This window comes from Heloderma suspectum, chromosome W (assembly GCF_057233095.1).
Source record: "Heloderma suspectum isolate Gila_16-S chromosome W, 16-S_ref, whole genome shotgun sequence".
Lineage (NCBI taxonomy): Eukaryota > Metazoa > Chordata > Lepidosauria > Squamata > Helodermatidae > Heloderma > Heloderma suspectum.
The window spans coordinates 59311259-59324107 of NC_139475.1; the positions used below are offsets into that span (position 1 = coordinate 59311259).

The 12849-nt window shown below is 46.0% G+C and overlaps 1 protein-coding gene across 1 annotated transcript in view; it reads left to right on the top strand.

Moving 5' to 3' along the window:
• The window catches only part of LOC146334064 (receptor-type tyrosine-protein phosphatase S-like), a 256868-nt gene that overhangs the window by 25661 nt on the left and 218358 nt on the right, over positions 1-12849 (top strand). Inside the window, 2 exon segments of the mRNA XM_084824914.1 lie at positions 1686-1874; positions 7590-7598. Of these exon segments, the coding sequence (XP_084681040.1) occupies positions 1686-1874; positions 7590-7598 (198 nt within the window).

Below are 12849 nucleotides of genomic sequence, written 5' to 3' on the forward strand. Positions count from 1 at the left end.
GTCAATCTGATTTCAGTGTCGACCGTCTGGTGAAGTCCATGTATAAAGTCGTCTCTTAGGTTGTTGGAAGAGAGTGTTTGTTATGCACAGTGAGTTGTCTTGGCAAAATTCTATCAGCCTATGTCCCGCTTCATTTTGTTCTCCCAGACCATGCTTGCCTGTAATTCCAGGTGTCGTTTGACTACCCACCTTAGCATTCCAGTCTCCTGTAATGAAAATAACATCTCTTTTTGGTGTACTATCCAGTAGGTGCTGCAGATCCTCATAGAACTGATCTACTTCTGCTTCTTCAGCCTCTGTGGTTGGGGCGTATATTTGGATCACTGTGATGTTAAATGGCTCACCCTGAATTTGAATTGAGATCACTCTATCGTTTTTTGGATTGTATCCAAGCACTGCTTTAGCCACTTTATTATTAATTATGAAGGCTACTCCATTTCTTCTGTGGTCCTCTTGTCCACAGTAGTAGATCTGGTGGTCATCTGATGTGAAGTGGCCCATTCCAGTCCATTTCAGTTCACTGACACCCAAAACGTCTATATTTAATCTTGACATCTCCCCAATAAGCACATCCAATTTGCCCTGGCTCATAGATCTTACATTCCAGGTTCCTATGGTGTGTTGATCTTTAGAACATCGGATTCGTCGTTCACCACCAGCACCATTGGCTGCTGGCTGTCCTTTTGGCTTTGAGCTAGCTGCGTCATCACATCCAGGGCTAGTTGAACTTATCCTCTGTTCCTCCCAAGTAGCATTTTGACCATCTTCTGACCTGGGAGTCCCATCTTCCGATGGTATACCGACATATCTCTGGTTGTACTGATCCATTTAGTTTTCATGGCAAGAAACATAATATAAAACTGTAAATTTAACACAGAATAAAACCAAAGCAGTAACCAGGAGAAAAGCCAGCAGCAGTGCAAAGATCTAAAAGTGCACTAACACAATATTTTAAAATGGACTAAAAACCCAGAGAAAATAAAAAGCTCTTCACCTGGTGCTGAAAAGACTACAATGTAGGCAACAGGCGAGCATCTCTGGGAAGGACTTTTGGCAAATGGGGTGCCACCACTGAAAAGTCCCTCTCCTCATAAATTCTGCTTGTAAAGCATGTGCTCTTTCACTGAGCTATAAGCCCTCAGTATATAAGCTGCTTTATACCTCTAGCACAGTGTTTCCTTTTTTGATGAACAGCAGCTCTCTATAGCCCCAGGTAGAAAGGGGGGTTCTGGGTCTCAGAAGTATTGTGCCTCTAAACATAGAGGTTGCACTCTTAGCTATCTTGTTTTAATAGCCATTGAGACATAATCCCTCCCCCACTCCAAAAAATAATTAAAAAATTAAATGCTGCTGCGCATTGGGTGGCAGCGTGTTCTATAAACTGAGAGCGTGCTGTGTGAAGAAATAACTTATTTTTCTTGTTTGTTCTGAGCTTCTCGTTGCTCAGTTTTGTGGGATGAACCTAACAGTTTGAGAGGAAGCATTTCCTTCCAGGTTGCATGGGAGTTGTACTTTCCCATGCCTCCCAGGGGGTGCATGTAGTTTCCCATGTCTCCCAGGTTTCTCTATAAAGATGATATCACTGTAGTGTGACAACAGAAGGTTATCTTCAAACTGATCCTATTCCTTTCTAAAGGCTCCACATGTCCTAACCTCTCCCGCTTTCATTGTATAATTTTGAACAGAAGACCAATTGCCTTCCGGCTTCCCAATCATTGACATGGGACCCCAGCTGAAGGTGGTGGAACGTACGCGTACAGCTACCATGCTGTGTGCGGCTAGTGGGAACCCTGATCCAGAAATAACATGGTTTAAAGACTTCTTGCCTGTCAACCCGAGTGCTAGCAATGGAAGGATAAAGCAACTGAGATCAGGTAAGACGGACCTGCCATCTTAGTAGTGAAGCTGTAAGTGGAGAGCCTGCTCAGGTGTTCACAATCTGTGAAATATGTATTTGTGTGTGCGTGAAGCTTCTTCTGACTAAAGTTTGGCTCTCACAAGATTCTTTTTCAGAAGCCATTTGTTAAGGTGTGCACACATTGGAAAGTGACATTGCAGTGGGTAATTTGTGGAACTTTGCCCCAACTCTGACTTATCCCCCAGCCATTTCTGGATTCCCTTTACTGACATTAGGGGTTAACCCCCTTTTGTGAGTGTTGGTAGCCATTTAGAACTTAAGGTGAAGACGGTTGCAATATATTGGGGGGGGATGTGAACCCACATTCCTTCTGTCATTGTGGTTTGCACGACAAATATTATTATTGCATTTACATCCCACCTTTTTCCTCCTGCAAAGAGCCCAAGGCAGCTTACGTGGCCCTCCTCCTCTCCATTTTATCCTCACAACAGCCCTGTGAGGTGGGGTTGGGCTGAGAGTCAGTGTCCGGCCCAAAGTCACCCAGTGAGCTTCCGTGGCTGAGTGAGGACTAGAACCCGGATCTCCCGAGTCCCAGTCCATCACTCTAACCACTACACCACACTGGCTGTCCAGTGTAGCTTCTATCAAGTCAAATACTGTATCTCATGTGCTGCCTTGAGAGGGTTTTGTACCCTAAAAGGTGGCCTAAACATATTTTAAGTCAATAAAATGCTGTTTCTTGGTCTTTCGCCTCTTACTTCAGGTGGACTAGCCTGTCTTCTCTTTCTCTCTTTCCTTTTTTTTAAGTGTCATGTGAGCATTTATATTGGTAACAGCTGGAATTTATGTTTTCAAAGCCATTGATTTGTTGTCCCAGAATCCTAGCTGTGTCATGATAGCTGCATCACCTAGCAGTGACTTGTTTGCAGTCTCCATCTTGAGACTGTGTCTAAAATGGAAACCTCATGGCCACAACAACTTCCCCCCATTCTCTCCTAAGGCTTAGTTACTGGCAGTAAGAGCTTGAAGCTAAAATATGCTGGTATTTTTTTCGGGGGGGGGGGGACAGGACCTCTTTTGCCTTTGGCCCCACCCACCACTGGAATGCAGCCCACACCTGATATAGGCTGGTGAAGAGTTCAGGAGAACTTGCTCACTGTTGTGTGTCATTTTGGTTGGTCCTAATAAAATCCCAACAGTGGATTTTTTATTTTTTTCCCCCTCATGGACCAACTTAGCTATCTTTGCTTTTTATGTACTTGTATGTTGTCATCAAAGAAAGCAAGCAAGCAAGCAAACAAGCTAAAACATTTTAAAAGCAATCCATTATCAAACATTTTAAAAACAAAAAAAAATGTTTTTGTTGGATGTGTTTTTATTAGGTGTGTTTTTAACTGACGAGTGCTAACATTTTATTAATAACCTTGTTCTTGTTTTCCTGTATTGTACTGTTAGTCATCTTTTGCACTATTTTAGTGGAAAGATGCAATATACATTTAATAAAGAGATAAATAGATATTAAAAACTACTCCAGGGATTGGGAGAGGGGACATATTTTGGTGGGGCTGCAGGTGTGCCGCTCACAAACAGCCTTTGCCCAATCAGCTTTTGCTGCAGGGCCAAATTGATGGGAAGAGGCAGTGTACCAAGTAGTATTGGCTTCTGCTCTCCACAGACATGTTCTCTTTCCTCTGTCTTGTCACTGGAGGGAGTGCATTTGACCACCAGTTGCTGACTGCTAGGCTAGGCTGGCTGCAACACTACAAGTCCCGGTACTGAGAACCAGAACCATTTGAGCAGGTCACCCTGAAACACCCCCGCCCCATGGCACCAGACCTTTGCAGAGCATTGTGGGAAATCTAAACAGTGGCACCGATTGGAGGGCAGCGGCTGTTGCTTCCAAGTAAGCCAGCTGTTGCAGGAGACACCTGCTGAAGGGCATCTTCTTGAGGGTGTCCTCAAACCAGCAGCCGACCCTGTTAACTCCTGAAACCAGCAGCCCACCCTGCTAACAGTGGGACTGCCCTGTGGGAAAGAAGGAGTGAGGGGGACAGAAGCAGGCTGATTAAAGGCAGCCGCTGGCGTGATCACATCACTCCGGTGCTGAAGGAGTTGCACTGGCTACCAGTTGTTTTCCGGGCCAAATTCAAGGTGTTGGTTTTGACCTTTAAAACCCTATACAGTTCCGGCCCAGCCTACCTCAAGGAGCGCCTCCAGCAACACCAGACAGGCCTCTCAACAAGATCAGCCTCGGATGGCCTCCTCTCTGTCCCATCAGCCAGGACAGCTAGGCTGGTGAGGACGAGGGAGAGGGCCTTCTCTGTGGTGGCCCCCACTCTGTGGAACTCCCTCCCTAGGGAACTCCTCCATGCCCCCTCTTTAATGAGCTTCTGCCACACACTGAAAACGTGGTTGTTCAGGCAGGCATTTGGGGTGGGTGAGGGTATTTTTAGATTATGTTTTAATGTGTAATTTTACTGTTTTAAATTGTACTGTTGTACATCGCCCAGAGTGGCCGGGTGACTGGCCAGATGGGCAATTAAGAAATTTAATTAATAAATAAATAGTCCAGAACATCTGGAGGGCACCAGTTTGGAGAAGGTTGTTCTGCACTGACACGCAGTGGCTCTCCAAGGGTTTCAGAGGGGGTCTTTTCCCAGCCCCACCTTGGATCTTTTGCATGCAAAAGCAAGGGCTATACCACTGAGCTTGTCCTTCCCCAAAGGTACAGCCCAGGAGGATAAACTTTGTGCCAAATTTCACATTTGGGGGTGCCTTTCTCCCCTGTGCTCTCGTAGAATTTTGGCATCATACATGCAGCCTGGCTAAGATTGGGAAGGGTAGCCCAGACAGCAGGGCTGGCCGTACCATTAGGCAGAGTAAAGTGCTCCCCTCAGGCAGCAGATTCTGAGGGGAGGGTAAGGTGTCGGAGGACAAAGGTGTATATGCTACTCAGTCTGCCCTGTGACCCCTAAGCTAGCTTGCTGCCCTCAGGTGCAATGAAGGACACCATTGATTGCCATTGTTGAAGTAAGATTCAACTGCGAGTCCAGTCGGCTTCTGTACATGGAAAGGGGGGCACCATCTTGTCCTTTGCTTTAGGTAGACTGGCTTTGAGAGACAGAAAGCTTTGCTGTGGAGGCTGCAATCCTGAAGAGGCTGATGGGAATTGGGCTCCGAGAACATTCATTGGGCTGGCAGCTGCCCACCACCTCTCACAGTCACCTGCACTTTGCCACGCTGTGATGTTGGCATGAACTGGCCCTTCGTTGTGACATCAACTGCAGACCATCTCCGAGAATGAAGCGTACAAACTTAGTCTAGGACACTCTTCCCCAGCCTGGTGCCCTCTGGATGTGTTGGACTACAATGCCCAGTATCCCCCAGCCAGCCTCTTTTCACAATGTAGGTAGAAGGAAGACAAAGAGCACAGGAGGTGGGGGGGCACAGAGGTTCACACTACCAAAGCCCCTGTCTGTGTAAGAAGAACCATTTTGAAAACCAGCCTGTGGGGCAGGAAGGGGACCACCCCTTCCATTGGAAATGTCAACCATGTCGGAATTTCTGGAAACCCAACAACGGACTAATTGGATGCCTTTTTTGTTTGCTTTTTTATTCTTGCTGGCATGAGGTTTGTTGGCCTACGCTGATGGCCACAGTTTAGCCATTCCTTAGTTGCCTCCCACACTGCTCCCCTCTCCCTTTCTCCTTCACCCCCAGCATTTCGTTACTCAGACTGGTCTATTCTTTAATTCAGGCAATTCATATGAATTGGCCTTGAAAATGAGGGCTGGTGGAGTTAAGGTTTGTTTAGGAGCATGCTGTTATCTTCTTTTTATCCTGCCTGATGCTCTGAGCAACACCAGCTGTGCCTAGCTGCCACTCTAATTTCCCACAATGCCCCAGTGTTGCTCTGGGTCATTGTGGGGAAGTAAAATTGTGGTCTTCAGTCACCTGACATTGCAGCTAATGCTGCCAGGTCAGACACCAGAGGAGGTGGCCCAGCAGTATATACTTTGCCTGGGGCCCCCTCAAACCTATAATATCAGGCCTCTTTTAGTGACATTTTCCAAAATGGCAGTGATGACCAGGGCTGGATCTACACTTACCGCCATTTCCACTTCCAATGAGGTTTCACCGCCCGCCTTTCACACTACGCAGTACCCGCCTCGAATTGGAACCGGAATTTCCCACTTCCGCGCTCCCGCTTTCATTACCCTAATATCCCGGTATTTCCCCTTAATGTGCTCTGATTTCCCGCCTTCGCTACCGTATCTGGTCGTAGCCCCCTCCCCTGCCTGTCCATATGCGGCGGTGTTTGCATTTCCCTCCTGTCCAATCACAGCTCTCGACGGCCCCATGTCTTCTTCCGGCTACTGATCACACAGCTTCCTCAGCAGCCCCTGTTTCCTCAGCAACAAGCAAAGGCCTGGATGCGCGCGCGCCTGTCTGATCTCGGATGCTAAGCGGGGTCGGCCCCGGTCAGTAGTGGGATGGGCGACCGCCTGGGAATCAGGCTTCCTGCACAGAGCAGGGGGTTGTTCTATCCCTTCAAATGAGACTAAGTCTTACCCCCTCCTATCCCCTGCTCCGGGTGTTTTTTTTTAACATTAAGGTGTTATCCTCGCAGAATCGGGGCTTCTCCGTGATGTTTTTTTTCCTAATTCAGGCATGATCTTCACAACTCAGGAAGCTTTGAAGATCATGCCTCAATTAGGGAAAAAACATCGCAGAGAAGCCCCAATTCAACATCCGGAGCGGGGGATAGGAGGGGGTAAAACGTAGTCTCCTTTGAAGGGATAGAACAACCCCCTGCTCGATGCAGGAGGCCTGATTCCCAGGCGGTCGCCCATCCCACTACTGACCAGGGCCGACCCCGCTTAGCATCCAAGATCAGACAAGCGCGCGCAGGAAAACAGCACAGCGCTCGAGTGTGAACTGAGCTCACGCATTCGATGAAGCACTGCAACGGGGAAAATGGGTGAGTGTGAATAATCACGTTTTAATGTGAAAGCGTTTAACCCAACGGGACATGGCGGGCGCAATGTAGGTCGGCCCCAAGAGGGCCCTTTAAAGCAACAGGGCACTTCCAGATTGGTTCCGTGAACACGTTAGCAGGGGAGAAAGGAAAGGTCTGTTTGCATTTCAGAAGGGAAATACGTTCACACGCTGCTTGGCCCTGCAGTGTTGGAAGCATCTGTTCATCACAGGGGAGGACAGGGGACATTTTTGTATTTCTTAACCCCAGTATGTCCCAAACTGTGCCATGGGAGAGCTGTCAGTGTGTGGAGAGAGCACGAGAGAGAAATGAATGTTACGTAATGAAAGTATAATGAGAGAATGCTCCCTGTTGCATCTCTCTGTGAGTCTCTGCCCTGTGCTTTCCTCCTCCGAATCTGTTATGCACAGATCAGTGACTCATGTAGATATGCAGGAGTTCAGCTTCTCTGATGGCAGGACAATTAATCTTACACACACTCACACACTTTCTCATGCTGTCAAAGCATGACAAAGCATTTTTCAGAGGTAAGAGTGTAATACACCAGCTATCAAGTTTGGGAATCAATATCTAAATGTCTGTATATACTAACCTGTGTCTCTGAAGTCTATGGTGGTGTGGGTGTGTGGGTGTGTATTTTGTTTTAATTCTCTTTTATAAAGTAACTGGTTTATAACAACACTCTCCCTTATTTTTTTTCTTTTCTGTTCCCTTTAATTTTGTTACACTCAGTTACCTTTGGTAAGTGTGGTTTCCACTTAAATAAATCAATTCTTAAAAAAAACCCAAACACAAATAAATCCAAACCTGCTATTTCCCAGATGTTGCCTATCCCACCTCCTCCCATCCTTTAAACTAATTCCTTCTTAACAGCTTTTTCCCCAACAGGCATGTGCTTGACTCTTTTACTAATGCCTTTTTCAGTAGGGATATTCTGCCCATTTTAACAAACTTAGTACATGGGGTATTGCAGCTTCCAAAACCAATTAGCCTATCAGATCGTATGCCCATTCTAATGAAACTGATATGCAAACTTCCTAAAATTGGATAGATTCTGTCATTTAAAACAAAAACAGGCATTTTTTCTGGAATTCCCCAATCACCAAAATAACTGCACTGTGCCTTGTTTTTATTTTTCCCCTCCAAACTGAATCAGGGCTTGGAGTTTCATATCTTGTAGATGTGTGTTAGAAATTTTCCAGAAGTAAGATCTGGCTTGTGGTGGAGAGATGTGGCCTGGGCATTTTATTGAAAGATGGGGAGGGCCTTCTCTGCTGTGGCACCCCAGCTGTGGAACGCCCTCCCCTTGGAGGCCCGTCAGACATTGGTCTCATTTCGGCGCCAAGTAAAAACATGGCTTTTTACCAAAGCCTCTGAGGGCTAAATGCATTCCCTAAAGTAGCACACTGTTTTAACTGTTTTATTGATTTAGTTTTTAATTGGCATTAGCTTGTTTAATGGTTTAATATGTTTTTAGCTGTTTAAATTGATTTTATCTGTACGCCGCCCTGAGAGCTTAATGCTATAGGGCGGGATACAAATGTTTAAAATAAAAAAATAAAATAATAAATATATGATCTTCAAATGATGTGGAGTGTAGGACAAAGCAATGGACAGTTTCCTAGGTTTTCTCGGCCAGTTGGTCATGGTGGAGTACACGGGGATTAAGGTACCAGGGCTTTGAACCACTGGGACATGGTGGTTCAGTGAGAATTTAGGTACGTAAGAAGCTCTTTTGCCCAGGGCAAGGATACACCTGTTGAACTTCAACCTGTCACTTTTTGTTTGTTTGTTTGTTTTGTTTTGCTTTTTTGGTGGTGGGGAAACACTGGAGCCCTGCCAAAGGAATGAGGGGGAAATGGAATCTGTAGGATTCCACTTAATCTCTGTTGCACAGTTTTGGGCACACACCTCTGGATTCCCTCCGGATCCCTTGGAAAGCAAGGGATCCAGAGAAAATGGGGTCCCTCCCACACACACACTTAACGCTTCCCTGCCTTGTGGGTTTTTCAGGGGAAGAGCCCACCTATTCCAAGGAACAGCGATTTATTCACAAACCTTATGGCTAAAACAGACTTTACTTTAAATCCTTATCTAGCGACTACATCTTTTTTTTCATTTTTACTCTAGAATAAGCACAGGACCCCTGATCTGGATCAAAACCCTAGTGTGTGAGGGGTGAGTGGGTAGGGGGGCTTCTAACATCTGGATCAGGGGGCTGTACCTACTGTAGAGTAAAAATGGGGGGATATAGCATCTGGAGGGCCTCAGGTTGAGGAAGGTTGATTTAAAATGCCTGTTTTGGCCCATATTTATTTTTGAAGTGTGCCCACTTTTGACACAATACATTGCAAGGGCGGCATAGTCTAATAAAGTGCTATTCAGTGTTCTCCGACACATGCCCTGCGTCGTTTTCCGAGCGTTTCGCAACATGTGCCCTATTTTGGAGCCCACATCCCTCTGACATCAGCCAGCCACTCTGCTGGGAGCTTGCTTGGCTGCTTGTTTTGAGGGTGACACCGAAAAAACCACCACCACCCCACATGTTTCCCCAGGATAAGGAGTTGCACTGGTTACCAGTTGTTTTCCGGGCCAAATTCAAGGTGTTGGTTTTGACCTTTAAAACCCTATATGGTTCCGGCCCAGCCTATCTTAAGGAGCGCCTAGAGAAAGCACCAGACAGGCCGCTTAACAAGATCAGCCTCAGATGGCCTTCTCTCTGTCCCATCAGCCAGGACAGCTAGACTGGTGGGGACGGGGGAGAGGGCCTTCTCTGTGGTGGCCCCCACTCTGTGGAACTCCCTCCCTAGGGAACTCCATCATGCCCCCTCTTTAATGAGCTTCCGTCGTGCGTTAAAAACGTGGCTGTTCAGGCAGGCATTTGGGGTGGGTTAGGGTATTTTAGGAAATGCTTTTATTGTAGAATTTTATTGTTTTAAACTGTTTTGTTGTATGTTGTGCATCACCCAGAGTGGCTGGGTGACCAGCCAGATGGGCGATTAATAAATTAAATAATAAATAAATAAATAAATAAATAATCACACTAGTAGGTGCCCGGTGGGGGTCCATCTTCCTGTCGTTACCATGGAGACAAGGCCTAGGCTTATCTTGCTGGCTCACTCTCCTTCTCTGGCTGTTTTGTGCATTCCCCTTTGCCGAAGGGGCCGTCTCTGTCCAGGGCTTTAATTCCATCACCTTTGTGAATCTAGTTTTGAATTCCAGGGAAGCATGAAGCGATAACCAGGGAGGGGTGGGGAGTGTGCCCCTGAGAATGTGCAGAGTGCTTTGCCCCCACTGTCCCCCTTCACTTGCCTTTCATGAAGACTGGAGTGTGCCAATTTCTGCACATCATCTATTGGTGGAAGGATTTGATTTGCCCTCGTTCCTAAACAAGGAAAAGAAATAGGATGGATTTCTTTTTACTGGAACACAGAATAGAGTCAATGCTGAGTCTAGAGAATTGGGCCATCCCAAACTTTGGAATATCAACCCCCTTCCTCCTTCAGAATTACCAGATATGTTTGTGGGAATATAAACTCTTACTAAAGACAGCTTCTTTGCTGGTCTCTCTCCTCACCTTGCGAAAAATCCAAAGACTAGAGCTTCTGAGATGTGAAACTGCAACATGGGGGAAAAAATCTACCATCTTGTGTTCTACAGACCTAGTCTTCCCCACCTCAACCCCCTTTTCCTCCTAGTCGTCCCAGTTTGGGTAGCTCCAAATCAGAGTGCAATCCTATGCATTTTTAGACAGAAAAAAGTCTTACAACTCCCAGCATCCCCCAGCCAGCTGGCTGGGGGATACTGGGAGTTGTAAGACTTTTTCTGTCTTAAACATGCATAGGATTGCACCCTTAGCAACGCTCATTTGTGTATTGGTTACTTCCAGATTGGTTTCCTGGAATGCAGCCTCAAGATATATATTGATCATTTAAAAAAAATAACACTTAAAAAAATGCATATATCATAATAGGAAATAAAATGCCTCCTGCAAAATTCAAAAAGAGAAGCTGTAAAATTTGAAGCTAATCCCCCTTAATGGACCAGAGAGATGTGCAGTCACTACTGCTTAGGGCAAAAACATGCTAAAATGATAACTTGACTTGGTGTCTGAAGGCAGTGAGGGGGAGCTATTTTCATCCACCCGTCCCTGCAAGAAGCTAAAAGGCATATTTGACCACCCCACCCATTTTATCTTCTCAGTTCTCAACAACCTGTGAGGTAGGTTATGTCGAGAGATATTGACTACCCCAACATCACCCAGTGGCTTTTGTGGCTGTATGGAGATCTGATCCTAGTCCAACAGTCAAATTGTTATGAACTGCCCAGAGATATTCCACTATTGGACAGTATTAAAATGGAATTAAATAAATAAATAAATAAATAATCCAGCCTTTCCAATCATGGGGTCATCCTGATGTTTTGGGATACAACCCCATCATCCCTGGCCATTGGCCATGCTAGCTAGGGCTGATGGGAGCTGTAGTCCACAATATCTGGACAGCAGCATGTCAGGGAAGGTTGCTCTAGCCACTGCACCATGCTGCTTCAGTGAGGAGGCCTAGCCACCTTCTAAAAAGAGGCTACAATTCATTGCCACCTCACATCACAAGCGCCCACCACAGGGCTGCATGAGTCTACTAGTTAGTGATGGATTTCAGTTCCAGGCATTTGGGAAGTGTTTTTTGCCCAGGGTGCAAAAAATGGGAAGCACTAAACCCTGGCACCTGACCTCAAAGGGTACCATTAGCCACCCTTGCCTTGCAACCCCAGATGATCAGCCCTGACCTTTCAATGGAGTTGTATTTAATTGCTTGCAACAACGAAGTTGAAAATGCAGTTTGGGGCTGCGCTCCTTCTTTCCTCTGCCCCCATCCAGGTCCATGTTTACCATTCAGCTACTCAAACCCCCACCCGAAATGGCCCCATAAGGCTCTGGAGAATCAGCTCCTGTTGGAAAGAAGTGCTGGGCATCTCACTACAAGATGTAGGAAGTTACCTTTCAACCAGGCCAGGCCCCAACAGACCAATTACCCCCACCCCCTTCCCACTCATCCTTTTCCAAAACACTCCCGGTTTGTGTCACAGATGGCAGATTTTTTTATTCGTATTATTCCACTCTGATTTTTGTTTGGGACAAAAGGATGTGTTTGAAGCTGTTCTATTTCCACTGAATAAACCCATAACCCTCTGCTACTTTCCTTCCTCTTCCTCACTCCCTCTTCCTCTCTCTTGCTATCTTTTAAAACCACCCAGTTGCATCTCTGCAGAGGCTTGGCCAAAATTAACGCTCCCCTTCTTTTCTTTTCCTTTTTCCCCTTTATTTTTTTTGAACTGTCTCCTCTGACAAGCTAACTAGCCTTGCTTTGAATAACCTTAACTAGCTAACAACTTCAACTAGACGCTAACACCTTTCTTTAGATGACGTTTGTAACCTTTCCTTTAACTAGAAGCGAAGTCTAACAAGATCCTTAACCAGCTTTAACCACATAACATTTGCCCTCTTCCCACCCAACTGACAGTGACTAATAATGAATAACAACTAGGTGGATTTGTTTTACCCCTTCATCCTGAAAACTGCACACTTAATGCGGAATGGAGGGGAGGGGGAAGGAAGGATTTGAAACCTACAAAAAGAGGGTGGGCTTGTCTTTAGGTTGAAAGCAAAGGGCTAGGTGGAAGAAGTCCTAAAATGCAGGCTTTCCTCTGCCACAAACTTTGCCAAGTGTCCACTGGCAAGTCACTTAGCTGGGGCATATTAAAGCAATATTTGGAAATTCCACAAAGAAGGAAACAACCACACAGTTCCTGTGCTGCAGAGACAGTCTGGATCTTAAAAGTACAGTTGTGCTGCCTCTCGCTTTGTTTTCAGGATTGGGGAAAAACCCTCGAGATCTCAGATACATTTTTGGACTGAGATTGCAGCAAATGCTTAGAAAGTTGATGGGGGAAAAGATCCTGGCCCTAATTAATTTTACAAGGAAGATGCCTT